General features: G+C 38.9%; 5 protein-coding genes across 7 annotated transcripts; 2 read left to right on the plus strand and 3 right to left on the minus strand.

Annotated features, from left to right (window-relative positions):
• On the plus strand, nt 369–1,865 carry LOC104755893 (putative F-box protein At1g31090). 2 transcript variants are annotated; one of them, XM_010478373.1, is made up of 2 exons: nt 369–863; nt 1,146–1,865. In XM_010478373.1, the coding sequence occupies exons 1-2, from the start codon at nt 369–371 to the stop codon at nt 1,602–1,604; spliced, it is 954 nt and encodes a 317-aa protein (XP_010476675.1). In that variant the 3' UTR covers nt 1,605–1,865. The 2 variants fall into 2 exon arrangements, with proteins under 2 accessions (XP_010476675.1, XP_010476674.1); XM_010478372.1 differs by having other exon boundaries at nt 369–652; nt 884–1,865.
• On the minus strand, nt 6,860–9,836 carry LOC104755894. The gene is made up of 5 exons (XM_010478374.2): nt 9,369–9,836; nt 7,725–7,781; nt 7,583–7,645; nt 7,426–7,494; nt 6,860–7,329 (listed from the first exon to the last, which is right to left on the minus strand). The coding sequence occupies exons 1-5, from the start codon at nt 9,714–9,716 to the stop codon at nt 7,240–7,242; spliced, it is 627 nt and encodes a 208-aa protein (XP_010476676.1). The 5' UTR covers nt 9,717–9,836; the 3' UTR covers nt 6,860–7,239.
• On the plus strand, nt 10,707–12,853 carry LOC104755895. 2 transcript variants are annotated; one of them, XM_010478377.2, is made up of 6 exons: nt 10,707–11,648; nt 11,804–11,886; nt 12,055–12,166; nt 12,277–12,329; nt 12,433–12,607; nt 12,640–12,853. In XM_010478377.2, the coding sequence occupies exons 1-5, from the start codon at nt 10,772–10,774 to the stop codon at nt 12,574–12,576; spliced, it is 1,269 nt and encodes a 422-aa protein (XP_010476679.1). In that variant the 5' UTR covers nt 10,707–10,771; the 3' UTR covers nt 12,577–12,607; nt 12,640–12,853. The 2 variants fall into 2 exon arrangements, with proteins under 2 accessions (XP_010476679.1, XP_010476678.1); XM_010478376.2 differs by having other exon boundaries at nt 12,433–12,853.
• LOC104755896 (chlorophyll a-b binding protein CP24 10B, chloroplastic-like) lies at nt 12,908–14,134 on the minus strand. The gene is made up of 2 exons (XM_010478378.2): nt 13,784–14,134; nt 12,908–13,585 (listed from the first exon to the last, which is right to left on the minus strand). The coding sequence occupies exons 1-2, from the start codon at nt 14,002–14,004 to the stop codon at nt 13,036–13,038; spliced, it is 771 nt and encodes a 256-aa protein (XP_010476680.1). The 5' UTR covers nt 14,005–14,134; the 3' UTR covers nt 12,908–13,035.
• Nucleotides 14,334–16,634, minus strand: LOC104759243 (proline-rich extensin-like protein EPR1). Its single transcript, XM_010482193.2, has one exon. It carries the CDS (start codon nt 16,490–16,492, stop codon nt 14,477–14,479), a length of 2,016 nt encoding a protein of 671 aa, XP_010480495.1. The 5' UTR covers nt 16,493–16,634; the 3' UTR covers nt 14,334–14,476.

The raw sequence follows: 17,683 nt of genomic DNA on the forward strand, positions 1-17,683 counted from the left end.
ATTGAGTTTTTTTTTTTCTAATTAATGTTTGGTTGAAAAAAAAGAAAAAAAATTGTTAAGGTTGGAATCTATAATATGTAGAAACTTTTAAGAAAAGTACATGTATTACCTTGTAAAGAAAATTTTGGAGGAAAACAAGTTAATGATAATCTATTAACAAGTGAAACAAAATTTGACAAATTTGGTAAAAAATCTATTTAAAAAAATTAGAAATCTCTCCACTTTTACAATCAATAACTCTACACAAATTCATCTCCTAACTAATAACGCCCTAAGTGGTTTCTATTATATATAAATTCAGAGTCTCTTCGATGTGTATTCACATCTCTCTCTCTTTCTCCGACAAGCAAACTAATACAAAGACGATTATGAATAGAGGAGCAAACTCAGTTTCCCTCCCTAATGATCTCATTTACGAGATACTCTCGAGATTGCCAGCAAAGTCAATAAAAAGGTTTCGCTGCGTGTCGAAGCTATGGGAGTCCATTATTTGCCGTAAAGATTTCACCGAGTTGTTCCACACCAGATCCTTATCTAATCCACGTCTCTTATTAATTAAAGCCCAACGAGGCGGTCAATGGAGCTTCTTCTCAATGCCTCAGAATCATTATGGGAAGTCGTCTTTTGTAGTAGCCGACAGTTTTCAAATGAAGTTCTTTGAAGACAGATCATTCCCATACGATTTTAGCTATGCTTCCGGTTTGATCTATTTTCGTGATACGCGGATCTCAAAGGATGGTGAAGATAAAGTGCAAGTGATATGTAACCCTAGCACGGGGCAATATGCGATCTTACCACCAGGATTAACGGACAGAAGCTGTCTTGACCTTTTAGGGTTTGATCCAATTGAAAAGCAATATAAGGTTTTTGTCATATACAATAGAGGCGGTAATGAATTGGTTTTTCATATTTTGACCTTAGGAACTGGAAAAATGAGGTGGAGGAATATCCAATGTCCTACAAACCATGTTCCTATTCCTCGGTGTGAAGGGATATGCATCAATGGAGTTTTGTATTACTTAGCTCAACAAACTGATGAATGGAATGAAGTGATAGTTTGCTTTGATGTTAGGTCTGAGAAATTCAAGTTTCTACTACTACAGGTAGAATTCGTGAAGTGGCCTACTCAATTGATCAACTATAAGGGTAAAGTAGGGATGATTTTGGAGGATGGTAATAAACGTAGATTTCCCCTTAAGTTACATATATGGGTTCTAGAAGATGTCGGAAAAGAGGAACTGACGGCATATGCCTACACTTTGAGGGATGAGAATAGGGTTGATAACGGTCACAGTATTCTTTGTGTTGCTAGGGTGACTGCTTCAGGTGAAATTGTTTTGGCAAACACTTTATATAAACCGTATTATGTTTACTTCTTTAATCTCGAAAGGAACACTCTCCGTAGAGTTGAAATCCCAGAAGAGGAAAAATGGTCTTGGGATCATAGAGTTTACTACTTTGTAGACCATGTCGAGGATCTTAGGTTTGATGTCATGAAGACAACATATGCGGCAAAATCTATAAGCCGACCAGAACAGAGCACATCATCATCTAGAGGAGATCATCAAGTGACGACCGTTGCTCACGAGCAACAAGATTATTGAGAGCGTTAATCTTTGAGGCTATGCGTCCTTTAGAAGATGATTAAGATTTACTGGTGCCAAAACCTAATTGCTTGCTTTACTCCTCAAGCCAGATACCCCTCTTTGACATTGACAAGTTGATTATGTCGCTTGGCGTTAAAGAAACAACATGGTCAACTCAAAACTGTAGTCATGAAGTAAAACAATTATCATCAGTTGTATCGGAGATTGAAATCTGAATCCAAAGATCAATGTAATGATATATTGTAACCCCATATGCGAATTCTTTCATCCCAAAACTTAAGTATCAAGCAAAATAGCAAATAATAGATTACAATGGAAAGAGCTTGCAGCATGTCGTAAGATTAATAAGTAGCTTGAGCATTCAAAAAAATAAAAATAATAAACACTGAACAGAATAATAACATGTATGCTGCAAGCCCTTAACCATGAAATTGTTAAAATTAATGGAAAACACAAAACACGTACACACCCCAAAACACACCTTTGCCATTTTTTAAACAAAAATTAATGTGGAATAAGATTCATTATACAATAAAAACATAGAAATATAGAACATGTGCATTTTTTTTCTTTCAAATTCCAACAAAAATTATCTTTCTTTTATTCTCATAACATGCATCATTTTAAAAAACTTGAAAGGAATGACATATTATTGGAACGAAATGCAACAAAATATTATTTTAGTAAAGCGATCTCTTCGTTAATATAAAAGAATTTTTTCCTTCTAAAAAAATTTTATCTCCTTATAGAAAAACTAGAAATTTAACCGCGTTATGCGCAGTCGAATTGTTTTAAAAAAATTTATGTATTTTTTAATTAGTATGAAAATGTTGAATTTTTTTGTTTAGATTATCTTATTCTTTTGGTCACAACATAAGAGTATGAAATTATATATGCTTTAAGAAATATGAGCATATATCAATGGTTTACAATAAAATATAGACTAAAATGAGAATTTAGAAGAGCTGAGTTGGTTATTTCATATACATGAGATTGAAGGGCCTCAAATTTTTCATCAAGTTTTGTGACACATTTCACATTTAAAGTTTTTATCTTTGTTCCACTTGGCTATTTTCCTCTCTTTAGAAAATCTTTGATTGGTTTGGAGCTAGTAAATTAAACATTTGTAATAAATTTAAATTCAAGCGAAAAGGAACAAAAGTAAGAACAACTTATAAATATTGAACCAACTCATTTCTTAAGGGGTTTCAACTATGTCTTATGGAAAATATAACAAAATAAGAAACTCATGAACCTTCAATATGCCCATCTGTCTAATGGTGATTTGACTCGCTTCCCGGTCTTGATCTTTCTTAAAAAGGATGAAGACAATTTCATCTTTGCAAAGATTAACACATGTCTAGCACGTCATGAGTTACTTTTGACCCTTGTACTTAAATTCTTTAGTAAACACTTCATTTCTTCCTGGATTAAATAAATTCATATGAAAAGGGCAAGAGATTACTATGGAATTTGCATAATTGAGAACGTTGAATGGATGACATGAACTCTTAGCTTTCCTGGCATAGGCTCGATTACACCACGACTGAGAAAAACAAACATTTGCATGAATCATAAATTATTGCATAAAAAATATGTACACACAGTATTCAATTAATTGTCACTTGAATATGCCAGAAGGAAACTAATAAACCTCCCAAGTGAAGCTTGAACTTGTTACATATTCTACTTTAATTATAGTAGGATTAATTCGAAAGAGTGATAATAGCAGGTTTTGGACATGAGGTCCTGTACTTAAGCATTTTTTAACTACAGTAGAGCAAAATAAAAAGGCATTATATGCTTACAAAATTGGTTTACCTCTAACTTACCCCATAAACCATGATGATTCACTTGAGCTTGATATTCATATGGTCTTGTTCATTGAATAACCTGCATGTATGCCCATTGTTTCGTCTCATCTTAAAATTATTTGATGTGTCTAAACATATAAATGAGACAATGAAAACCAAACTAATACAAAGGATATAACATAGTTCTTAACTCTTTCTACTATATACCATAATGTACATGGAAATTAAACAAAACTGATATATATAATATCATCTAGATTTTAGTATTCTTTGGAGAACTAAATTCTACATAGACATAACGATAGAATAAAATAATCTCTAGTGCAACATGGAAACAAATAGCTGATCTAGCTGTGAATGTTTATGAATTCATGTAGATTGAAGCTTGATAACGGATCATAACAGAAAAACTGGAAGACCTATATTTTAAAGACCCAAAAAGCTACTTGGACGATGTAGTATACTTTTATTATAAAAAGCAGGCAAATTGCTCATTGGGGTTGTTACTTAGAGCCTCAACATAGAATATATACTGAGTGAACCATCCAAACCAAGCAACTATGAAATAAGTGGCCCCGACTTGAGCTATAACGGTAAAGCAGATATGTTCTGGTAAGAGACCGAAAATATATACAAACCATGTATGACAGCGTCGACACATGTGTTATGAGGAGGGATACTTACATCATACATTGATATATAAACAAACATACATATATCTGATTTAAAAGAAGTAAAGAATTGAACAAATATCTGATTAAGAAAGAGACATACCCAAATTTAGTGAGAGTATTTCACCTAGATCCTCTAGCTTCAGCCTTCCTCTTTTCTGCAAATTAACAATTTTAATGAATTAGATATAACTATTAATACATGTATACAATACACATATATAGATGTCCATACACATGTGATTATACTGATTCAAGCCAAAGATGAAAATCATATCAACAAAGAAAGGGTAAAGACCTTCATATCCCAAAAAAAATGACTAAAACCTAGCCGCCGTTCAGGAGATTGAACACTGAACATTGAAGAGAGAAGTGTTGTAGTCGTAGAGGTAACGTTGAATATATAGAGTTTGATTAGAGGGGAGATGAAGCAACAACTATCAATAGAGGAAGAAGAATCGACGACATACATGAGAATAAAAATCGTTTGGTATCAAATTTGGCTATACCACGTGGCTCAATTTCATAATAGGTTTATTAGCTGATGTGGCTAGCTTTAGGAGCTTCAAATTGTCCCATTAGTTTGCGCCTTATTTTCCTTTGCCCTTTAGCCTGTTTCAATGAATAGAGTACAACCTTTTGATCAGTGTGTAGGAAGTCTACTCCCATTAGTTGGACTCTTTTTTTGACGTTGTGGGCAGGGCAGTGACGAAGCATTCTCCCAATGATATGTTGGTGTAGGCGGCCAGCTTTGAGATCTGCGAATGAAACAGCAGTGGAATCCATGTAAGTAAAGAGAAATTTCAGAGTGAAAGGAAATTGTAAGAGGCATGAAACGGGAGGAGATGACATTATATAGGACTTCAACTTACACCTATTGAATAAAAAGTAGTGGGTCTTCAATTGAAAGAGACAGCATTGAAAGACTTGAATTACCGTTTTAGAGGAAGACGTTACGATGAAGATGGAAGTCAGGGAAGACAGCAAAAGGGTGTGGAGGATTGCCGAGGGACGCTTCAGGTCGCACAACGGTGGACGGCGGAGTGGAGCTTCCTGGAGAAAGGTTTTATTTCAACACTATATAAAACATGTATTGTTATTGGATTGGGCTTTTAAGAAAAATGAATTGCTTAGAGGGTGGCTGACGTGGCAGCACCAGGAGTGCATAAAGTTAAGTTTATATATATATATATATATAATAGATTAGGACATGCACGATGTGCGGGTTTTAAAATTATTTAATACTCCCTCTGTCTCAGAAAGATTGATGTTTTGACACTTTCACACATATTAAGAAAAACTTTAGTTTTTATTTGTAAATTAATTTATAATTACTTATTGGTAGAGAGAGAAAATATAAACCAATAACAATTCAAAAATTTAAATATTTTCAATCATTACTTCTTGAAGTTTACAAAACATCAATTTTTGTGAGACAAAAAATATCCCAAAACATCAATCTTTGTGAGACAAAGAGAGTAAAATTAAACATTTTTTAAAATATATATATATTTTTTTTATGTAAGTGAAATATATTTTCCGGAAATAAATAGATAAATATTTTTAGTTAAAGAGAAGTTTTTAATTTAATGCACTAATTTATAATTTTATATTTTAAACTTATTATTATAATTCTTACAATAATCTAAAACTAAATTATCGACCACCAAAATATTTTTCAAACATTAACTATTACGGATATTATTACGAATATTTGATATGGAATATCACTTAATCTACATCTTTCTATAATAAAACATATATTCAATTTCCTGACGGTAATAGGTGAATTTTCTTTTTTTTTTGCTTTTGGATTAGTTTTTTTGTTTGATATACATTTTTAATTTTTTTTTAGTGATTAACTTTGACATGTATCAAAATCTAAAATCGTTAATTTGACACATGTCGTGATAATGTTAAGTAATAATATGTATACATGTTAAAATCTTAAATATGCAATTGACACATCTCACGATCTGTTAAACATGTAAAAATCTTAGATATTCAATTGACACTTGTCACGATCTTGTTAGCGAGTAACTTTGACATTATATATTTATATAATACCAGACTATAATCAAAGACCAAGAAAAAAAAACTTACATTTTCTTGACGAGCTTTCCTCGTAAAACAGGTGTCATTTGAGTCCTCCAATCATATGTGTCCATGGTGGGTTTTCCACTTTGAAGAGGAGGCCTCATCAAGTAGACTAACCTCATTTAAACAAATTAATGTGTGAATGAATTACCCAAATTGTCTATAACATGGTGTCTAGAGGCGTGCATTGTGCGATCGATCAAATGGAAGTGTACAAATAAACAGAACGAACTAATTGACCATTAGAACGATTGAGTACCAACAGTTTCGTGGGTTCACTTTATCGGCCTAATCAAAACATTTAATCCATTCTCCTAATCAAAAGAGATCAGAAACAAAACAAAAAGCGAGATCGTCCATGGTGACAATATTACTTTCCCATCTCAGCTCAAAACGTTAAAAAAAAAAAAAAAAGTAGGATATTCAAAAGTTTGCACCTCAAATCCAGAACCCTATCGACGAGATTCAGCCTTCCTTCAGGGGTGCGGTGCTGAGAAACGAAGATCGTTTTACAAATAATGAGAATAGGCGAAAAATAAAAAAACTGTAACATCCGAATAAACAAACAACAGTACAGAGGTTGGAGTTATACGGCCCACTGAGCCCAAAACATATACAGGCTTTAAATAAACTAAACGTGACATACATCACAAAAGATGGGAAATCAATGTGATTATGAAGATAACTAGTAAGAATTATACATTAGTTAGTTAGTTATAGAAAAAAATACATTAGAGAGTGAAAAAGGAGCAAAAGAGAAGCAACAAAAGATGGGCAAAAGAGCAAAAACTTGCTACAACTTTTACGAATTGACAACATCATCTATAATAAGAGAACGAAAAAAACACCAAAAACTCAAAAAAAAAAAACTCGTCTCCTCTGTCATTCGAATCATTTTATCCGTCTGCAAAAGCCAAGGGAATGGGACGAGTCGAACGATTATCTATCTATATTCTTATCCATATCATATAGTTACAGTTATGCGTAGTCTAGAGAACGTGTCAAAAGACAAAAGAATATCTTGTTGATGGTTGTTGTGTCTATCCTAGTTTACATATCAGGGCTCGAGTTGTTGTTATCCAGAGGTATGTTAAGGTCAGGGAGCAAGAAGGAGGAATCCTCATTCTTTTGTGATTCAGCCTGCACACACAAAATATGATCTGTTAGCGATATTTTTTATGTTACATATATACTCACTCACAAGAGTGATCATATCCAGAGTGGTTTTTTTTTTACCTGCATCATCTTTAAAGACTCGTTTCTTGCTTTTTGTTGCTTGAGCAGTTCCCGCATACTGGCGAGTTCCTGAATCACCCAACAAGTATAAATATTAAAAGTTCCCACTCTTTGTACTTGATATATAATCAGAACAACATGGGAAAAGAGATATTACATTTTTCAAGCCTTTCTTTTCCTTTAAGAGCAAACTCTCCTCTTCTTTAAGTTGAGCAAGCGTCTGTAGACAACAACGTACAGTGATTAAAAGATGTGATCCCACATGAATCGGATAATGTTCTTTCTTTTCCTTGTTTTACCTTTTTCTTTCTTGATCTCTTGAAAGGGGTTGTTGTTGTTACACTCGTTTGAGATATCTGCATCAAACCAACCCAAAAAATTAGAATGTGGCTTCTGACAACATATATAATAAGATCTGATCAAATCAAGTTGGCCTTAAATTAAACGAAAAATGTCATTCACAAGGACATAATGAAGGTACAGAAACATAATCTTAAATTCGATTCCATAATTTCAGGTTATCAACTAGAAGGTGAGTGACAACACTAGATACGCAATGAGACGATATAAGAACAATCTCATAAGCTTTAAGACATACATCCCTACATATTTCAAAAAGCAAAATCTTAGACAGTTAGTTAATCACCAAAAACACTAAAAAGGAATCTTCTTTCTTGGTCAACTACTTACTTACTTAGACCCAAAAAAAAAGAAAAGAAAAGCAAATATGAACATAAGTGCATCTTTTTCTCCTACATCGAGACACTAACTTAAATTCGAAAGAATAGAATCACGTGACTGGAGCGTGATTCGGAAGACTTATTTAAGCGTGGCCACGACCCTACCCTTTTTTTTTTTTTGTTGTCACGAATTATCCACATAACCCCCACTTGTCCTTATCACGTTCTTTTAATTTACAAAACCCAAAACTGGTGACTTTGTGGGTTCTCTACTTTGGTAAGATAAGATGATTCATCGCCTTATTAAAACCATAGATAAACAAAAGAAGCTTAAGTAAACAAGACTATCACCAATAATTTATATGAAAGGAAAGTGATTTTGACCAAAGAAGGTGGTGCTTTGCTTTGGAGTGGAGAGTTTTTTTGACTTTTGTTTTTCCACGTCAGCCATTACCTAAGAGACGTATGATGTTCCACGCCGCATCTGATTAGACCACAGACGCACCAAACCCCCCCCAAACCTAATCCGCCACGAAAACGCCTCTCGACCCATAAAAGAGGCAACCCTCATAATAAGCAATTATATATAACGCCAGCCATTACTTCTCTAATTGGACCCAACTACCCCCTCCCTAGACACACTCAATCACAGGGGTAACCTCGTCATTGTATGGATGATGACTCTTGCTTGAATTTAGCGAACAGTTTCACGAACAAGGTATTCGTGAGACGTGAACTTTGGTCACACACCACTTAACACAATCATCTAAATGTGAGGACATTGAGTCGCAGAAACGGAAAAAAAAAGCAGAGAAGATAGATTAAATTAAGTTACTACGAAGAAAAAAAAAGGAACGTGGGGCTTTGACGAGACGGCCAGAGTAAACAGAGTGACATTTTATGGTCAACGTGAATATAGATCGGAAAGGCCAAGGTTGCGTGACCGGCGAAGAAGCCGATCCCCGGAAGAAATGACGGAAATGACCCTAAGATAAACAAATAGGAGCAAAAGTGGCGGTAGTTGCGGGAAATAAGGAAGACGACTGAGTGAGATTACGTGAAGATGGAAATCGCCAAAAAAAAAAAACGACTAGGCTTCTTAGGTATGACACGGTGGCTATAGCCGCCGTCAAAACGCCGCATCTCAAAGGGGTATATGCGTCAAACACACACACACAAAACAAAACAGAGTAACGCTAGAGGTTTTTTTGTTTTTAAACTGTTGAACACATAGTAACAAAAAAGGGAAGTGATCAAACGAACCTTAGATCTAACGGCCTCAGACAGTTTCACAGCACCGCTTGACTCCTCAAATCCATCAACGGCACCAGGACCACCACCGCCGCTAAAAGAAGTGGCACCGCTCCAGGAAAGAGGCGTTGTCGGACTAGCACGCGTATTATTATCATCTCCCTTCTTCCTCAGCGACGCCGCCTTGGTCCTCCTCTGACGTACCGTCCACTTCAGCTTGAGATCCGACGCGCCGCCGCCGCCGCCGCACTTCGTCTCAGGAGGAGGTGAAGACGGCTCAGAATGGAGGAGGCAGATCAGAGCCTCCGCCACCAATGAATCATCACCCATAGCTTCATGAATCCAGTCTCCGCCGGTCATGGTGTCTAACGTTTGGACCTTCCACCGATTTTAGAGAGAGAGAGAGAGAGAGAAGGAGAAGAAGAAATGGTGGCGAAAAGTGGAGAAGAAGAAAAATCTCCGTGGCATATTAATGGGTGGATTTTTTATAAAATATATATTGGGAACGTTTTCACACACATACACAGTTATTATTATTATTAGTAGATTGAAATTATTTGTGAATATGTCTTTTTTCTTGGTGAAAGTGGGACCCATGAGAATACATACGTGGCATTATTTTTTGTACTTTGTGAAAAGGTAATGGATGGACGACTAGTAGTAGGGTTTGGCGTCGGTCTGGAGTCTGTACGATTACCATACGCGCGGTGAGTGTGAGAGGAGCTATCTATTTTGGCTTGCGTGACGGTTCAGTTACAATCCCATTACTCCTCTATTAATGCAGTTTCGGGATATTTTTGTTTTGTGGACGTGTGAGCTCAATCAATTCTTACTGGCAAAAAAACATTTTCATCTTTCACGATTTGTAGTTAGTCTGTAGATGCCATTTTTCTATTGTACAGTACTATGGTTGGATAAAGTTTTACGAAATTAGGATCGTTTTTTTTGTCTTTTTATGTTCATTTATAACCTAACTGGTTAGTAGTTGAGTTTATGTTTTTTTTCTCAAGTATGCATTGAACTCGGGTTTTTTTTTTCTTTTGGCCTCAACTGAAATTTTAATTTAATGTCCCATTCATTTTTCAAAATTGACAAAACAAACTATAAATGGTTGGTGAGTAAGAAAACAACACCTAAGGCCTTTTGTGACTTCGTGGGTCGCAATTGGGCTTCTTTTTTTTTTTAAACATGAAACGTTTACAAACTAGACACGTCTCGATCTGTAAACGTGTTTGAAACTTATATCCGGTTTATCAGACTTTTTGCCTAACCGATTTTAATTCTCAATGAACCGGAAAAGTCAACATTTCAATTAACTTAAACCGCACTTCCTGTCCTGTAATCTGTTATCGTCATCACTTCCACTTACACAAACACACCCCAAAAGCCCTAAATCCTTCGGAGCAGCCAAAACCATGGCGCTTCATCTCGCCAGACGCCAACAAAGGTTACCATCAAACCCATCTTTGATTCGGCTTTTCTCAAATTCGTCATCGGACTCACCTCCCAAAGTCGCAAACTCATCTGTTGAGAAACCCTCTCAGTCACCGTCTTCTCCGTCTCCGTCGGACTCTTCTCCTTTCTTCGACATCAAGACCACACTGAAACAGAAATTGCAGAATCAGCAGGAGCAAGGTAGGAGAACAACATTCCCCAGATCCGATGCCCAATCTCAGAATCGCGGACCGATTAGTTTCTCCGGTAACCACTCACGCGTGTCTCAACATGATTTGGGGAAGAACCTCGCCAAGTTTCAGCGGAGATCCACCGTTCCACCTCCGAGGGATCCATCACAGTCTCCGCCGCAGGTTTCCTTTGAGGAGCTTTTTAATAAGCAGAAGGCCGCACCAAACTCATCGGATCCTAGAAATCGGAAAGCCCAGTCTTTCGATTCGAGCACGTTACTGGCAAATTTGAAGAATTTGAGGACGCAGCAGACTTACACTTCGAACAACATGGGGAAGAGAGGAAGTTTGTTAGGGAACTTCAAGAGCACTACAGGAGAAGCAATGTCCTTGTCCCCGGAGAGAAGAGAAGGTGAAACAGAGGAGACGGTTACAGAGTTCTTAACGTTTTATAACGAAGAAGAATTAGGTGAGAAACTAAGGATGCTTAGGCCAGAGGGAGATAAACAAGAAGGATGGTTCTCTTTACAGGAGTTGAATGAGAGGTTGGTTAAGCTAAGGCAAGTGGAAGAGAAAGAGGCCCAATCTCGGACTAAGAACTTTGCGGCACTCAGAAATGTTATATCATCTATTAAGAATGACTCTGACAAGAATGAAGTTCTCACCCGTACGTTCTGAGCCTCTTATGACTCTCTTTATGTGTTGGTTTTTGCTTAGGACTCGAGGTGTTGAGATGTAGATTTGATTTTGTTGTCTGGAGTTATGTTTTGCTGTCGAATTGACATATATGTCATATATATGAGGAGGTTTCTTTGCTTGCAGAGCAGAATACTGTCATTATGGGCCATTTGGGTGGTGTCCCTGAATACAAGCTTCTACCTCCAAAAGAGGAGCTAGTTGAGACTGTAAGTTTTTTCACTCTTACTTGTTTAATCTAATTTAGTCGGAATCAAAAGGCTTCTTTGGTTCCTTTGGTGATCTTTTCGTCTATGATAGTTTCTACAATGCTCTGTTGTGACTATTAAGTGAAACTGTGGGTATTGATCTGTTTTATTTGACTTGCATCAACAAAGTATTTCCACCCAGATAACATGTCCTCTGCGGAGAAGATGAAAATTGAGCTCACGAAAGTCAGGGAAGAGTTCAAGGTGTCGGAATCAGATTGTGGTTCTGCACGTGTGCAAGGTAATTTCTACATAAGGCCTGTGCTATGATCAATGTTGGTTTTGGCCATCAAAAGGAATACATGTTCTTAGACCCGATTGTCTTGTGATGTCTGTGGTCTTTCCTTGCAGTGGCACAACTCACTACCAAGATCAAGCATTTATCCTCCTCTCTACACAAAAAGGTGAAACTTCAAATTGTTTACGATATTTTTGTGAAACTTACCGTCCCAGTTTCTTCGTCTATACACCTTATGTTTATACCTGTTGGTGGCTTTATTAACGTAGGACAAGCATTCACGGAAGGGGCTATTAGGGATGGTGCAGAAACGGAAGAAACTGTTGAAATATCTAAGACGAACTGACTGGAATTCTTACTGCCTTGTCCTGTCAAAACTCAGCCTTCGTGACAACCCGGAGTACAAGTTATAAGCTTTATGCGGTAGAAACCCTGTGATTTTATCTCTGCACTCTTTTTGGTTCAGGCAACTCTATCTCTGTTGTGAGTGAGACTTAGCTGTTCAGTCCCCTCTTAGGCATTTTACTTTGTAGGGAAGAAACTTGTTCTACTTTCTCTTACTCCATTGTTCCACCTGGAGCTCTTCAATCATGCATTTGTAGCAAAGAAATGAAGTTGTGGATCTCTTTTATTGATGTTTAGTATTCCCTTTCACATTTGAGTTGTGATAATAAAGTTAATTACGAACAAGCCTCATGATTTTTCATTTTACAGTTTTCGCTAGCTAAATTAAGCTCTCATGACTTGGTGCCAATTTAAAGCAATGATTTAAATGATCTTTTCCCAAATGTCACATTGAAGAAGAGGAACATCAAGGTTTTTAGGTAGAGAAATTATATCTACAGACTCAAAACATCATATGCCGTTTTCTCTCACAAACCAAGAGCACCGAGAGGCGTTTTCCCCTGCCCGGCCTCAAAGTAAAAGATCAACATAGCAACCATTGCGAGCCTCGAGTGCTTAATCTCTGCCAATTTCAACCGCTCCAGCTTCTCTCTGTCAGGCTCATAAACACCGTCGCGATTTTTGCCGGCAAAACCCAACGGATCGAAGAATCTTCCACCGGGGTAACCCTGATCACCGGTATAGTTTGCGAAATTCTCAGCAGTCCTTGACCACGGTGTCGCCCACTCAACAGATTGAGAATCCGGGTTGAAGAAATCGACCCATCGTTTGCTCTCCACCCAACCCATGAGAAGCAATTGTGTTCCAAGAAGCGACCCAAACGAGAAGGGAGCGATCGCGCTTGGCTCAGCTCCAGCTTCAAACCATGGCACACCGCTCCATGCCTGGCCGACGAAGATCCCAAGAACTGCCGCCATCGCCCATCGGCCATGGATCAGCTCAGCCTCTCTATACCATTTCAGAAAAGCCGGGTCCTTTCCCAAACCCAATGGGTCGAACCCGAAATCTCCTGGTAGCCTGCGAATATCACACACATTTGACTCAATAAATTCGACCTTTTTCATACTCTTATGAACTCAGTGAAAGATATTAGAACCAAATGAGTATCCAAGACCTATAGAACTATCAAAATATATTGTTCAAGCTATAGTACATGCGAGATTTGAATGAAAAGTCAGCATTGTTCATACTAGTAACTGAGAGTGATAGACTTACGAGCCATCGAGCCATTCGGGGTCAAGGAGGTTGCCGCCACCTTTAACGGCAGGGATCCAAGATTTCTTAGACTGAGTAGCCGCAGCAGCGACGATCAGAGTTTTCCTGCCAACTCTCTGAGCTCCAGTGCCTACGCCGCTTCCCAACGCGGTGGCACTTCTCTTGGCGAGGAATGAAGAACCAAGCCCAGTGAGGACAGCTCCGGAGACCGCCATCGCCATGAGATCTTTAATATACCTCTCTCAAGATGTGGAGAAATGAGTGTTTGTTTGGTTTGTTCTCTCTGTATTTTTTTGGAGCAGAAGAAAGAATCAAAGAGAGAGGAGATAAAGAGGGACAATGTGAGATAATGAGAATCTATTGACGAAATCTCAGAGGCTGTCGTGGATAGATATCTGACCAATTAGGAGTCAATATACAACTTCACCATATCCACATCACCCACACTCACTACTGTCTTGTTCTGCCAACTCAGTATTTACTTTTTAATTATATTTTCATTTTCTAAATTCCAATTTATGGGTGTGAAAATAAAATGACACGTGGAAACTCAGTCTATTTCTTCTTATTGAAATGCAAATAACAGCCAATGAATTGTACAACGTGGCATTGCGGCTTATTACATTTAAGATTACACCATTACATGATTTTTTTTTTTTTTTTTTTAACGAGAATTTGTAAAATATTAGAAAATTAACGATTAAACGGCGGTGAATCCCAAGTGGGCGGAGGAAGCTGAACCAACGGTTGATCTGAACCCATGTCCGGGTTTGGTGTAACCGGGAATGGATTATCCGGTATCGTTGGGGTTGACTCGATCGGTGGCGCGAATGACGTTACTGGCGTTTGGTCCGGCGGTAGCCATGGATTCGTGACCTCTGGCGGATTCGTAAATACGGGAGTTTGCGGTGGGTAATCTCCGAGGACCGGCGGTGCGGAGAATACTGGAACTGATGGCGGATCTTCTACGGTCGGTGGTAATGTGAATACCGGCGGTATCTCTTCAACCGGCGGAGGTAATGTGGTTACCGGCGGAGGTAATGTGAATACCGGCGGTATCTCTTGAACTGGCGGAGGTAAAATCGGCGGGATTTCTTGAACCGGTGGAGGTAATATCGAAGGGAGGTCTTCAACCGGCGGAGGTAAGTCTTGAACCGGTGGAGGCAAAATCGGCGGGAAATTTTCAGCCGGTGGAGGTAAATTCGAAGGGAGGTCTTCAACCGGTGGGGGTAAAATTGGCGGGAAATCTTGAACCGGTGGAGCAAGAGTCACGGGAATGACTGGTGGCGAAGGTGTTGACTGTTCAATTGGTGGTTCGATGGTTACATCAGGTGGTGGAAGCTCCGGCGAAGATTGGTCAGGCGGTGATGGAACCAGCGGTTCTCCGATGACTACATCCGGTGGGAGGTTATCTACCGGTGGAGGAGTGCCGGTGGTTATAACCGGCGGTAAAAATTGTGCATCTGGCGGCGTTAATGTAGACCGGTCTAATGGCGGAGGAAGGAGGAAAACTGGAGATGGCGGCGGTGAGCCGGTAAGTATATCAGGCGGCGAAAACCATGCTATTGGTGGCATGGGCGGTAGGTCGGCAACTAGCGGCGGAGGAGATATACCGACAGTTCCTGGGGCTCCGCTACCTAAAAGAGGAGCAGGAGGTGAGCCGGTGATTCCCGGAGCTCCACCGCCTAAAAGAGGAGGCGGAGTGATTGTAAACGGTGGCTGTGAAACCGTGCCGCCAGGTAGTGATGGTGGTGGCGATAAAACTAATGGAGAAGGTGGTGTGGGAAGAGAAGAAGATAATGGTGGCGGAAGTGGCGCAGTAGGTGGAGGCAGGGGCAGTACCGGAGCAGTTGGTGGAGGTAGGGGCAGTACCGGAGCAGTAGGTGGAGGTAGGGGCAGTACCGGAGCAGTAGGTGGAGGCAGGGGGAGTACCGGAGCAGTAGGTGGAGGCAGCGGCAGTACCGGAGTAGTAGGTGGAGTTAGGATTGGAACAGGAGACGGCGTCACCGATGGTGGCAATAGAGGGTGTTTAAAAATCGGCGTAGGGACAAATGGAATAACCGGATGACATGGCGGCGACGGACAAGGTACTGGTACTGGTGCCGGTGGAGCTGGTGCTACCACACAAGTAATGCAAGGCTGAGGAGTTGGTGGTTCTGGGGCAGGCACACAAGTGATGCAAGGCTGAGGAGGTGGCAATGCAGGGGTTGGGACACAAGTAATGCAAGGCTGTGGAGTAGGCGATGGTGGAGGTGGGCAAGGAACCGGAACCGGAATTGGCGGTGGCGGTGATGGTTGTACACAAGTAACACACGGTGGTGCACCGTTGACTATGATTGGAGGCGGCGGTGGTGGGCAGGGTATGACAACAGGGAGTAGCGGTGGGGGAGGAAGGGGAAGAGGCGGTGGTAAGATCACCGGAGGAGGCAAAAAAGGGTTTTCAGGACAAGGGATAAGTGGGAAATTCCATTGACCGCAAGTGCCGAAAATGCACCGGAAAAACACGTCACACTTTGTTGCGAAGGCTTCACCGTTTCTAATTCGGCTTCTTCTTCTGTTGCTTTTGACTCTCTTGTTTCTTCTAGCAAAACTATTCTTGTTGTTGTTGTTGTTGTCTCTGTGTCTGTTGTGTGGATTCTCTATTGCTTCTGTTATTGAAACACTGATTAAAAGAAGTGTAACTACACATCTTAGTACGATTCCCTTCATCTTTTTTCGTAAGGCATGCAAGAACTGAACTAGGCATATGTGTATGTATTTATAGTCGAATCATTGATGGGTGGTGACTAATTATGTTGGATTCTTTTGGCAATTCTTATGTTTGACACACTACCAAAGGAGTAAGGACCAAAGTTTTTGTAAGGATTCAATTCAATGAATATTTTTGGTAGTAAAGGAGTATTTATTTGGATACACAATCCAATGTAAAAAGAAGGCAATAACTAAAACTGACTCGAATTTAGAGCTCTGAGGTAAGTGTTAGCCAGCCCACACCTCTCTGCTCATAGAATATTGAAGTGAATATAGACAGAACTAGGAGTATTTTGTTTCTGTTGTCACAAACAATCTATAATAATAGTGGTTTGGTTGGATTAAAGCCAAAAATCATGGTCTATAGTCCCGGTTTGATCATAACCGAGACATGCAATAGAATTGACCGAGGACATATAGTGTTAAATCGATATGAAGAAACAAAAGGTAAAGAAGAGAGTAGAAGAAGTGAATCAATGTGAAGAAGGATGACGTGCGTTGATTCTTCTATATAATGCTCTGATCGAAGAAGCCGCATTTAATTACAAATCGAGAGTTTTCTTCACTTCAAGACTTGTTATATTGTTAATGTTATCATATTCCACGCCGTTGCTTCAGCTGCTCTTCGTTATTACCCACATTAACACTGCTGACCCACATACATCTTCTGAATGACCACTTTACCCTTAACAACTCATAGTCCACTATAGTTTTTAACTTTTTAGGGCCCAAACAATCACCAAGCTCGGCCTGTTATATTAAGGGTTTAAATAACTTTCTTTGGGTAGACTATAAATAAACACATACTCCGATTAAGAATTACTGAACTGTACTATAGATGCTTGATGATTATTCATTACGTGAAACGATTCGAAGAAAAAAACAGAAATTGTTTACAAACAAACAAAATTGTAACGTTACATTATACGTTTGTTTAGTAATCATCATCACATTCACACCCGCTTAGATAGACAAAAAAAAAGACAAAAAGAAAAGAAAACGAAAAAGCAGAGTGATATCAGAAAATGATTAGTGTTTGAGCGGAGGGGATTCCATTAACGGTGGAAAATTCTGATCAAAGGCCTCCGCCGTTGAGAATTAGGCGGGAACATCAGGAGGAGGCAGCCAAGTTATTGGCGGCATAGGTGT

The sequence above is a fragment of the Camelina sativa genome, chromosome 17 (genome assembly GCF_000633955.1).
Source record: "Camelina sativa cultivar DH55 chromosome 17, Cs, whole genome shotgun sequence".
In the NCBI taxonomy this organism is placed as follows: domain Eukaryota; kingdom Viridiplantae; phylum Streptophyta; class Magnoliopsida; order Brassicales; family Brassicaceae; genus Camelina; species Camelina sativa.

What these genes read in the sequence shown, in the direction of transcription:
- LOC104755893 (XM_010478372.1), top strand. Translation starts at nt 369, where the DNA reads ATGAATAGAGGAGCAAACTCAGTTTCCCTCCCTAATGATCTCATTTAC. An exon ending in GCCGACAGTTTTCAAATGAA is followed by an intron (nt 653 to 883) that starts GTTCTTTGAAGA and finishes CATATACAATAG; the next exon opens with AGGCGGTAATGAATTGGTTT.
- LOC104755894 (XM_010478374.2), bottom strand. Translation starts at nt 9,716, where the DNA reads ATGACCGGCGGAGACTGGATTCATGAAGCTATGGGTGATGATTCATTG. An exon ending in AAAAGAAAGGCTTGAAAAAT is followed by an intron (nt 7,495 to 7,582) that starts GTAATATCTCTT and finishes TGGGTGATTCAG; the next exon opens with GAACTCGCCAGTATGCGGGA. An exon ending in AGTCTTTAAAGATGATGCAG is followed by an intron (nt 7,330 to 7,425) that starts GTAAAAAAAAAA and finishes TTGTGTGTGCAG; the next exon opens with GCTGAATCACAAAAGAATGA.
- LOC104755895 (XM_010478376.2), top strand. Translation starts at nt 10,772, where the DNA reads ATGGCGCTTCATCTCGCCAGACGCCAACAAAGGTTACCATCAAACCCA. An exon ending in AAGAGGAGCTAGTTGAGACT is followed by an intron (nt 11,887 to 12,054) that starts GTAAGTTTTTTC and finishes GCATCAACAAAG; the next exon opens with TATTTCCACCCAGATAACAT. An exon ending in TGGTTCTGCACGTGTGCAAG is followed by an intron (nt 12,167 to 12,276) that starts GTAATTTCTACA and finishes CTTTCCTTGCAG; the next exon opens with TGGCACAACTCACTACCAAG.
- LOC104755896 (XM_010478378.2), bottom strand. Translation starts at nt 14,004, where the DNA reads ATGGCGATGGCGGTCTCCGGAGCTGTCCTCACTGGGCTTGGTTCTTCA. An exon ending in CCCGAATGGCTCGATGGCTC is followed by an intron (nt 13,586 to 13,783) that starts GTAAGTCTATCA and finishes TGATATTCGCAG; the next exon opens with GCTACCAGGAGATTTCGGGT.
- LOC104759243 (XM_010482193.2), bottom strand. Translation starts at nt 16,492, where the DNA reads ATGAAGGGAATCGTACTAAGATGTGTAGTTACACTTCTTTTAATCAGT.